This window comes from Drosophila mauritiana, chromosome 3L (assembly GCF_004382145.1).
Source record: "Drosophila mauritiana strain mau12 chromosome 3L, ASM438214v1, whole genome shotgun sequence".
NCBI classification, from domain to species: Eukaryota; Metazoa; Arthropoda; class Insecta; order Diptera; family Drosophilidae; genus Drosophila; species Drosophila mauritiana.
Window position 1 is genome coordinate 6416904 of NC_046669.1, and position 11788 is coordinate 6428691.

The 11788-nt window shown below is 42.6% G+C and overlaps 1 protein-coding gene across 1 annotated transcript; it reads left to right on the plus strand.

The window, feature by feature from the left end:
* The first annotated feature begins 174 nt into the window (after positions 1 to 174).
* Positions 175 to 9132, plus strand: LOC117141145. The gene is made up of 4 exons (XM_033304478.1): positions 175 to 321; positions 6817 to 7518; positions 7589 to 8237; positions 8705 to 9132. The coding sequence occupies exons 1-4, from the start codon at positions 283 to 285 to the stop codon at positions 8929 to 8931; spliced, it is 1617 nt and encodes a 538-aa protein (XP_033160369.1). The 5' UTR covers positions 175 to 282; the 3' UTR covers positions 8932 to 9132.
* Positions 9133 to 11788: the final 2656 nt, after the last annotated feature.

Here is an 11788-nt window from a genome sequence, read left to right on the forward strand (position 1 = left end):
AAAATGTTGCGTCTTTTTTGGCTGAGTAATCATACGACCTGTGGGTCGTGCTCAAAGTTTCTATGCGCATGTCCCGCCGCGGAAAAGCTGCTGAGAATTTTCCCTCAATTCCGGTGGAATGTTGCCAGACGGCTGGTGTTTTGCCATCAACTGGCAGGTATTTTCAAATATTATAACAGATTTAAGTTCGACTTATGCCTTTCCGGGCCGAACACAAGTGAAACTGACGATTTGAAAGCCCTGGCCAGGATCACCAACTCATATGGTGCCCATATTTTGGACATGGACCAGTGTGGTGGCAACGCCAGCCCGGGAAATTTGGTATGTTTTCCTGCTGTCTCGTTTGTTTTTCATATTTTTGGCTTGGCGCTCTTCGTACCAATCTTGTTGTATATACGCTTTTTGGCTCTCGAGCGGAGACGTCGTCGTCGTTGTTGGCTGCCTTTCCCAATTCCGTTTGGCACGAGGCGCGCAAAACTCTCGGATCGCATCGGATCGAAACGGAAATATATACGCGAGTATCGGCGGTGCTATATGGCCAAAATATCTGTATATATGTATCTGAATATTGGCATAAACAAATTGGCGTAAACAGAAATTGCATTAAGTTTGAAGATTTTGGCATCGGGACGGAAGTTTATAGTTATCTCAACTGAAAATTGGCGAATAAATTTCGAAACTCGAGAGTTGGCCCATCCGACATATTCATAAACTGGGGTAAGTCTCTGTGTATAATTAATCAGAATGCAAAGGAATGCTGTATACAAACAGAGGCGAGCAATTGGCCAACATAAATTGTGTATCCATAAAATACACAGACACTGGCGAATGAAAGCCTGTTCAAAGGAAAGTTTTCCGACTCTCTGCGTCTCTGTGTGTGTGAGTGTGTGTGTGGGTGTAATTATGCGCGTGTATGGGTGTATGGAAAAGTCGTTCACTGTGTCAGTGTTTCATTGTATCATCAGCTGGGCATCCATCGCGCATACGCCGCATTGTCAATTGTTACGAGCACTCACGTCCATTCCCCAGCTTCGCCCTTGGCACCAACTGGTTGCCCCAGCGCCAGCCGACCCCAATCCCCGCCAGAAATCCCAGAATCGCGCTCTTGATATTGCTCTATTGGCCCATGCCAAGCCCCATGAATTTAGCAAAGGTCTCCTCTTTCTTTTGCCAGCTTTTGCAAATTTGTTCCAACTGTTTGCTCCACTTTCATTCAGTGGCCACTCGCCCTTTTGTTTTCCCCGCCGAACATGGAACATGTTGCGTAGGGTTTTTCCTTCACCTTCCCCACCCTCCAGCGATTTTCCTGCGCGTCGAGGGTGGGTTTTTCGCCCTTCCCGTTTTCGTGTTTTGTTTGCAATTCGGGAGGCAGCGCTTTTGTTAGCTCCAAAGTCTCCCTAAAATTTGATTTCTATGAAAGCCGAAGGAAATTGGATTTGTCGCCTATTGTTTGGAAATTTTAATTGTTTGTTATTCCTTTTTAGCCAGTTTTTGGAAATGTAAGGTAGTGTTATTTATGGTAATCTTCGATAAAATAAAGCAGAAATATTTAATAATAATTAATAATAGTAATTGTTTATTCAAAGTAATTTGCTTGTTGAAACCAGTTTAGTTCTAGAGATAGTAAAAAAAATTTCTGTTTATGGAATTATGTGAATAATATTGCCACCTTACCTCCAATCAATTTTTATACTTTGAAATTGCCATATTTGGCGCGTTGCCAAAAGAGCAGCGAGCAATTTGCTGGATCTTCGCAGGGGATGGATGAGTAATGCAATTTTCCAAGCCAAGAACAAACAACAAATTCCATTCGTTGTATTTGCCTCACGGCATTCAGTTTGTCCGCAATCAAATCAAATGATGTCATTTTCCCGTTGTGAAACGCTGTCCTGTCCGAAGGTGTCCATAGTGCCATCGATATGTAGTATATGTGTAGTATAAGGTGCCTGGCCGCAGAACAAACGCTCCGCGAAATGGATGAGTCAGTGGAAGTCACGGAATGGAGGTGTCTACGGATAAAGCGGCAGACCCATGGCAAATTGAATTACGCATCCGAAGTACTGCATTTCGGCGGCTTCGGGTGAGAAGTTCAAAATCCAAACCGTATTTGTTACAGATAAGAACGTTTGCTTATTAATAAACTAATGGTAGTGTGACTATCAGAATGATGGGTTTCATGCCAATTAAAAGGTTGCTACTTCGACATGGAGTTCGTTAACCGTAAAGTGTGATAAATGTTAATGACAAAACAAGTTTTCGTCTCAGTAGAAACATATGTACAATGTAAAGTTTTTCATAGAATATCATTCCAAAGATGTACATTGCATTTTTGTTGCATTTCCCGAGAGCGTGCATATATAGTTTTAAGTACTTTTAGCTTCTACTGTTTCCCAAGTTTCATAATCTCGCAGTACTTAGACTGCTGCCCATGGGCTAATTTTAATAAACCACCTCATTAGGATGGGTATAAATAGAGGAGCCCTCGCACTGGCTGCGAACTCTTCCTGCTTCGCCGAAGAATGTGGCAAGTGGTTTATTTTTGAACTGTGTGCGGCAATTGCAGGTGGAATTTGAAGTTGGCAGTTCGGCGGATCAGGAAGCGAATTGTACTGGGATTAGATGGGTTGTGCTCCCAGTTCTTTCCCATCGACTTCTTTGGCTTGTTTATTTGCAGTTTCATTTGTTCGATTGTTTGCTTTGAACCGCGCATATTGCGTGTTGTTTAACGGCAGCCAACAAAGTGAGTAATTATGTTAAATTTCGACTAATTAAACATTTTCGCCGCCCGCCTGTTTGGCGTAAATATCGATATTGCTCCACATTGTTGATGCTGCTAATTAAATTTTCCCTTATAAATGCAAATATTTGATTCGGCCCGGCGATCGTAAACGGGTTTTAAGCGATCCAATCGCTATGTTGATCTGGGGGAAATGCGTGCACAGTGGGCCCTGTTGTCACCCAAGCGCCCAGCCGCCACCCAATGTCAAGGTCGTTCGTGAGGCGAACTTCGAGTGCTAACTGTTAACAGTTTTTGCTGTTGTTCTGGCCGGTTTCATATGTTTTTTCCCATCTGGAGCTTCCGCTTTACATGGGGACTCATTAGCAGTCTTCGCTGCTCCAGTAGCCCCACACGAAATACATGTGTAAACACTGAAGTAGCATATGCCTCAGCGAGGGCAGATCGAAGAGTATCATAGATATTTCAGATATGTGATTATCTTAGGAGGATATACCTTAGTAGCTAATAATTAACAATCACATACGACTTAAGCTGGAAGTATGAACTGTTCAATTAGAGTTGTGAGACAAATGTTTTTACTGTTTAAATAATTGCATTAATCAGCTTAAAGATTTTGTGTGCGAGTACTACTTGAAATTGTCGCCGAGTCGTTAAGCGCAGCAGTAAGAACTGAATCGATAAAAATAGTGATAAACATGGTAGTTAGTTTTATCTAATCGCAATTTTCTTTGGCAGCTACCTTCGCCAACTTCTGTGGCAGCCCTCGCTGGCTGCATAAATACTTGTGCACACAGAACCAACTCGAGCAGCTTTTCAGCTTTGTCCCGGCCTTGGCCGCCGATGATAACTACTCTGCTTTTCTGCCTGGCCCTTGGAAAACTGCTCTTCGTTGCTATTATTACGCCTACCCACACTCGTGTGTGTGTGTGTGCGTGGTGGGCATGTACTTTTTATGCCCACTGTGCTGTTTGCATTGCTTATCAATGGGGCGAATTTCGTGCGTACACAAAGCGCCTGTGACAATTACAGTTGTCAAATATGACACTCCCACACCCACCACACACCACCCACTCTGAAATCCGAAATCCGATCCTCCATCCACCCACAATCGGCGTGCTAATTGATTCATCCAACTGTCAAATCTTCCTCCAGCTGCTGGTGCGCTGCGTTTAACTATGCCATTTGCCTCTTTGGCACACAAATTGATTTATTTGTCCACCAAATTGAGTTGATAATTCGAGTTGTGAGTGCTTCTTGAGGCTGCGAAGCGGAGAATCCGAGCTCATTTCCGCTCGACCTGCATTTTGCCAGCTTCCCTCGGCCTTTTTTGCAACTTCAAAGTTTGTGGAGATGCGGGCCAACTAAACTTAACCCTAATATATTTAATTTTGATTAACTAACTGAAGCAGTGGCAGCTGTTCAGGGTCAATCGAAAAAGTGATACAATCAAAGATATGAATAATATATAATAATAATAATAATATGAAACAATGCTCCTATCGTATTTTTGCTGAATAACAAACAATATACAAACTACTATTAAAAACAGCTTAAATATAATAATAAAATAGTCTCAAAATGGTTTTTTCTGCCTTTATGTTCTTAGCAAGACACGGAATATCCTAATGTTTTGGTTTAATAGAACTTACCTCCGAATTTGGTGCATTTACCCCAACGATCATGACGCATTCTGCCGCACATCCGCAGGCTTCGCTGCCGACTTCGCTGCCGCTGTCGACGTCGCAGTTCGCAAATAGGATTGAATGGCAGTCGACATTTCAAACTCGTGGTGTTCGGTTCGAAATCGTGCGAAAATACAGCAGCACCCACAGCCCAGAACTCGAATCAAACAATTAGTGCGTGATTTACAACATTAGAAATTATTACAAAGTTCGATTGGCAAAAGTATAAATCAAAAGGTTTCCGTAAAGTTGAAATTTTCCAACATATCTTGGGCCAAAGTAAATCGCTTTCGATTGATTGATGGCACAAAGCGTCTACTGCGATAAGCCGGAACAACAAATAAAGCGTAAGAAGTGCATGCTATAAATGATAATTTGCGATAGTGAAATCGAGTGACATGTGCGCTGTAAAGTTCAAGTGTAAATTTGGACAAGGTCTGGGTGCCAATTAGGGTTTTGACCAACCCTCCTACGCCCCAAATAACAATATATCGAGCGGGCTGATAAACAAAAGGAAATCAACTTATGACTCCCAAGTGCTAATTCGATGCCTGTGCTGTACATAAAACCCATCTCCCATTGCGGTTGCTGTGCAGATGATAAAGCCACAAGTCGAGCGATGAACAGCCATAAATTTATTTGCATACGATAATTTATTTATTGCACTATCAGACTATCACAAGTCGTCGCAGTTTCCCTTGTGGTTCACTGGGTAAATATTTGAATACGGTCGTCCCCTCTCTGGAAAGCTCCACATTTGAACCACGAGGAACGGTCGTCAACACTTCAAGACCGATTCCGTCTTCCTTACAACTGTTCAAACATCGCCGTATAATTTATTTTATTTATTAATATATCTCCGCACACTCTTTTTTAATGTTTTGCGGCACCGGCGCGAATTTGCTCGCAATCTCACTGTGCCACAATTAATTTTGTTTGCATTGTACTTAGGAAAATAACAAGAACAGGAACTATATAATTCAAACTTTTCGAATGAACAAAGAAGGCTTTAGTTCAGAAAGTTTTCCTCGGAAATTCGCGCAGATATAAATGTTTACCTTTTGGGAACAAGAATTTCTTTATGCAGGTCATTCATGTTATAAAATAAATCAATAATATGAGAATAATATAGGACGTGTGTATTTTATAATAAAAAAAGTTTTACTTTTCGAAATTTTGTAAGCTTCAAACTATTTTTATCTACGATATCGGCCATATTAATGGCATATCACACTGACAATCTTATCATTCTCAAGTCCCCAATTTCTTCCATATTTAAGCGTTCCCGTGACAAACAAAGCATTATACAAGTAAAAGTAGGTGAAAGTTTCTATGTAATAAGAATGCAATAATATTGGAGCACCAGACAAGAACTGTAATTAAATATTCAAAAACTTTAAAGGCCAACTTATCGATAAAAAATAATTTAAATTACTATGCAAACAGTTTGAGACCCAATTTACTATTCATGTCTTAAAGGCATTTGACCCAGCTTACAAGCAATTGAATTTGAATAGATTGGCATTTGAGGCTTAACTAAATTAAAATAATCAGAAATAAATTTGATGAAGTACCTTCTGCTTAAGTGACTTGCGTTGTCTGATGAATTTATACGTCAAAAAGCCAAGTTAATCACGGAGCCTAACTCCATCGATTCGGTACTGTCCCTATCATTGGTTAGTATTTTTAGGAGAATTAAATAATCACGCGGAAACTTGGCTGTCGAACTGGCAGCAGTGCACCCGTTTTCGATATTGGACATGATTTATGGCTATAGTATGATGGATTGCAGACGATTTGGCGGTAATCAAACGATTGGAACTTATGCTAACTGAAACAGGCCCCAAAAAATTTGGCTTGGGGCTCGGCTAGTTGGCTAATTAGTCGGCGCGTACTTTCAGATAGCACGCCTAATTTATTGTCGAGTGCAAAAATCAGCGATTAAAGGCTGTTTAGACCACTAAACGATTTATGTTTTGGAGTGTGCCAATTGACTGATAAGCGGGCCAATGAATCAATCAGTCAGGTGGGAAAGTACTTACAACGGCCATCAAAATAACTACCTATAGATTTCCCGGCGTGGCGAAATCGTCGACCGGCCGGCATGACTAACTGGCCATTCGTAAGGGTCGTAAATAATATCCACCATTTCTTCAGATAAAATATGTAGTTCCCTCGGGAGACCATTGATAGCCACAGAACAGCCCTATACCTCAAAAACGCTTTGAGTTAGAGCCACAGTAAGCTTGGGTACTTGAAATGCGAGTATTGTGCAGTGATTAATAATCAATCAGGAAGTCTTTCATTATCAAATTAAAAATGTTATATTAAATATTATGTTCAATTTGGTAAACAGCTTTTAAGAAACCTCACATTGTATGTTTCTTCTATCAGTTCTCCAGCAAAATCACTGCCTTTCACGACAGGGACAGCCTAGAGCCCCGTCCTGGTAACAAATACAACTTGCGACGCTTCAGCGCCCATCTGGAGGAGCATCTGGTCAAGGAAAAGCGTGTCACCAAATTCCCGCTGGTGGGCGCCCTGGTCCACAAGGCACTGCGGCGTCGGGAGGGGGCAGAGGTCGAGAAGGAGCAAATCACAGGTCCGGAGGACAACCAAAGGCAACAAAAACAAAACAACAACGACGAGTTCGAGCCGAACAGAATGGTGCTACCGTTCGGACTTGGACCCGATGGCCATCACGTGGATGCCATTCAGAGTGCTCCGGCACCCAGTGCGCCGCCCGCCCACATGATGCCACCAACATACTCCCGGGGTCAAACAAACATATACACAGGTGTTCCGATCATCGTGAATCCCTACATAGACTTCATCGTGGTCAATGGGGATGATCGATACATGATCAGATGCGAACGGAAGTCGGTGCTCGAGCGGAGCGTGGAGCTGGCCAAGCTCATCCATGCCGGTCCGAACAGCGGTCGCAAGAGCGACAACCATTTCCAGATACTCAACGTGGACAAGAACGACTTTGAGCTGATCGTTCGCTACATGGAGAAGCACTTCATTCCCTATCGCGATCACAAGCACCTGCTCAAGATACTCGAGCTATCCGATCGCTTCAACGTTCCAGATCTGGTAAGTTGTTACTAGGGGATAGCCAATATATTGATCTGCTTCCTAACGTTCCAATTGTTCACCATTCCAGATAATCTACTGCATTCGCGAACTTGATCTCAGAATCTCGAGCGCCACGGCACTGGACATCTTTAAGGCACTGTGGTTCTACCAGGGCATCGCACTGACCAACCAGCACCAGACGGTGATCACCACGCAGGAGACGGGCCAGCAGCTGGCCAGAAAGAAGGCGACCAAGGCGAAGGCGGCGGCCAAGCAGCTGGCGGCTGCCAAAGCCTCTCAGTCCACCGAAAACGGAGCGGAGGGCGATGGTGCCCAGCAGAACCTCATTCCGAACCCAAATCCCTTTACCACCGAAGATTACGGCGTGGCGCTGCTGCACAACACGCTCCAGCTAATCGATATGCATGCGGAGCTGCAGCTTTCGATGCCGGAGATCAGTGATCTCAGGTTCGAGGAGCTGGAGACGCTGGTCAAGAGGGACACCTTGCAGCTCAGGTCGGAGGTCACTCTGTTCGAGTGCCTGGCCACGTGGAGTCTGGCGGAGTGCGCCCGCAAGCATATCGATGCCACGCCGGAGAACCGTCGCACTGTCCTCGGTCCCCTATGCCTCACACCTCGTTACTTGCGTATGACCGCCAGCGAATTCCGACGATGCTGCGAACGCCTGGAGCTACTGCCACCCACTGAGATATCTCTTATCACCGACGCCCTCGAGGGTGAGTAACCTTATGGAGTAACAGTAGTGTGGGCTTATCTATTGCAGTTCAGTGAACCAAGATCAATGATCTAGTTCGCTATTGCAAGCTAGGAAGATGCTATTTATAAGTTTAGTAATACTTACGAGCTGCCTACAAAATTTTAAGCGTTTATCTACGTTGTTTTGGAAAATTTTTTTTTAATGCTTATTCATTATTTGGTTACCCAGAATCTGAATATTTTCTAGATAATATACATTCTGTAGATATATATTTTAATGGCGCATTGAATATTTAAAAATGAATAATATTTCATTTAAATGTGACAAAGGCAGTAAAGATGTAGTCTTATCGGGAGTATGCCTTAGAATAGTTGATTTTCTACTTTCAGATACAAACAATGATATTTTATTTTCAACTATTACTAATGTGCATAGTTATTGTGAAAAATTTAGTGTTTACTAATATTTTCTCTTTATACTTTGCAGGCAAAAAGCTAAAGAACCTCACCGATCAGCAGGCGGAGCTGCTGGAGAAGTTCCGCCAGCCGCGTGCCGAATACGCCCGGATGCCCGTCCACCTGAGCGACCGCAGCAGTCCGAAGAACTATCCCAAGAAGATGCGGCTGGCCCACGAGGGTCGGCCCACGGAGGATGGATGCTGGGAGAAGGGGGGAATGAACTGTCTCCGCATCTTCGTCTGCATATTCGACTGATCCGAGCAGTCCGATGGGGAGGAGGAGGAGGCGGACGAGGAGGAGGACGGTGATGAGGAGGAGGACGAGGATGGATCCGATGAGGGAAATGGAAACGGAAATGGAGGGGGCCGAAATCGACCCAGAGACGACGGAGGATGAGATGATGATCCCACATAGACTTGTTGCATTAAACGAATATTAGCGCTTATGAATTACTTATACATAGAGTTAACAATTACGTTAGTCTTATGGGGACATTGGCCATTACTGTGGCAGTGATTTTATAGCAGCCGTTTCTAACAATACTATATAATGTTATTTATATACACGCAGATATATGCGGTGTGTGCAGGTCGAACTAACTGTCGCCTGCAAATCGATTGGGTTTTTGTATTTACTCGCTAGTCAAATGGAAACAATGGTAATACCAAAACTTTTATACAACTTTATGCAACGTTTTGTAGCTGGACTCAAAATACAAACCTAACATAACAAATTGAAACCGAAGAAAGTAAAACTAATTACAAAACTTAGGAACTTACTGCATACTGCTAGGGATATCTCACTCACAAAGTACATCAAGTTAATCAACACACACAAAAATTATAGTGCAAATCGTATTTGGGCCCGGCCATATCTAGAGTCATTATTATTAATTGTTTACTATACTTTTAACTGTTGTGCAATTGTCGACAAATGGAATTTATATATACACTCACCAGCATTCATACGATACACACATAAATACTATATATACATACATGCATGTATGTATAGAGAGCAAATGCGTTGAAATCAGAAATATGTTGCCGTTACTCGGTTCTTGGCTTTAACTCCTATAACGAAGTGCTATAGCTAAATCGCATAAATAACAATAACAATCAGATTAGCATTAATCATAGCGAATTACTTATGTAAGCACACCAACAAAGCGCAGAGGAAACACACAAATTGTTAACAGATTAATGCATTTTATTAGTTAATGTTTAGAGCAAAGAACGCCTCGAATTGTTTTCGCCTAAGTTGCCACACGTTATATACATAGGTTGAAACAGCGATTCCAGTGCGAAATATCAATGAAGCAAAGCATCAACCACACAACAAGAAATACATTCAAGAAAAAGTAGTTAAAGAAATAATAAAGATGTACACAATTTTCTAAAATATTTTAACACGTTTTTAATGGTTGGGACGAGGCCTGTAACTTATGAGATATTTTAAAATTTGTATTCATTCATTGGATTTAACCTAGTGACGAATGCGGTTGAAAAGCTCACTACAAGGTTTGAGTCACAATAAGTCTGGCGGCAAGCAAAGTTTCACACCACTTAAAAGCTAGCCTGACAATATTATTAGTTTAGATGGTTTCGAGTTGATTGAGTGACGAGTGGCTACTACAAAATACAAATCTATTACAGGACTTAACATAAATGGAACACATCCAGCCCTTTCCGTACGGAACTCTGCGTTATTAATTCAACTTTCCCTAAATACACACACATCCCATCCCAAGTCATGGCCATCTTTCACTTCTGCTCATTCTAACCCTCATCAACTTCATCCGCATTCCTGCCCCCACCCATTTCTATGACAACTACTCATCGTATCGCCGGCTTAGCTAACCAAGTCTAGACTCTGGACAGGACTCTGGACTGGACTGGACTTCACTGGGGGCAAATCCTTGCCAAACCGCACACACATACTAGCACTTTCGCCAAGTATAACATTATCATTGTATGCATTCGGGGGCTTACCGCAAATGCACTCACCCGAGTCCAATTCCCAGCTCTAGCTCTAAGTATTCCTCCAACTCTCCATCTCGTTGGCATGTGCATACAAATGCCATATAATAACAAAACAACAAAGCCCGCTGTGGAAAACTAGCATTTTTCACTCCCCCACTGGAAAATTTATGATTTTATTTCACGCTTGCTTTTCATTAACATTCCTCTTTTGGCCAGACTCTTTTTCAGCCATTTTTACGGTTTCTGTGTGTGGTGGCCAAAAATTATAAGTTCTTTTATTTATTTTCGTTGATTTTTTTCTCTGCTGCCGGAGGGTAATTCCCAGGGTTTGCTGGTGGCCTGTCTGACGCTTGTTAACCTTTAGCCAGTTGCATTTTCCTTTGGCGTTTTTTGTTGCCCTCACATCTTGCCAGTTTGCCACTAATTTTGCACATAGACGATGACAGTGGCCCTGGGGGCGGCAAAATGGAGGGGGCGTGTCCCTCGGTTGAGGAAAATCTCCGCAAAAGTTATGCAGCAGAAACATGGACCATGTAGCAGTGCCACAAATTTTCTATATTTTTTTCCCCTTTATTTTTTAGAAACTGCCAGGGAAAATGCTGCACTGCCCGCAGCCAGTCGGCGGCCTTTTGGCAGCGACTGTGCTGACCGCACATATAATTATTTCATATATGAAACATGAGTGCACATCCACCTAAACCTCTCAAGGCATTTTTCGCATATTTTTTCACAGAAATCAGCAAAAGTGAATTAGTGCCGAGCGTGTGGGAAAAAGTAAGGGGCATGCGGAAAAGCGGGCAACCTGCATTGCAGTTGGCCACCTAATGAAAATTGTTGTGAAATAAATAATTTTAAATAATTTTCACTCTCCATGACTGCGTGTGTCCATGTGTGAGCCAAGTGTACGTGTGGATATGTGTGTGTGTCCGTGTGTGCTGGCTTTAGCTTGCCAAAGTTTAAATTGAAATGAAAGCCAAGTAGCTGCAATGGACTTTGCACTTTGCCTGTTACTTCAGCCGTGCCTAACTTTTTTGCAGCTTGCTAAATTGCGCTAACTGACCAAAGCGGAAGTTTCAATTACACCTACACCAGTATAAACACACACACATGCACACATGGTAAGAGCCGCA

Excerpts from the sequence above, each read along its gene's own strand:
- LOC117141145 (XM_033304478.1), top strand. The coding sequence starts at position 283 with ATGGACCAGTGTGGTGGCAACGCCAGCCCGGGAAATTTG. Across the intron at positions 322-6,816 it reads ACGCCAGCCCGGGAAATTTG|TTCTCCAGCAAAATCACTGC; the intron begins GTATGTTTTCCT and ends TTCTTCTATCAG. Across the intron at positions 8,238-8,704 it reads TATCACCGACGCCCTCGAGG|GCAAAAAGCTAAAGAACCTC; the intron begins GTGAGTAACCTT and ends TATACTTTGCAG.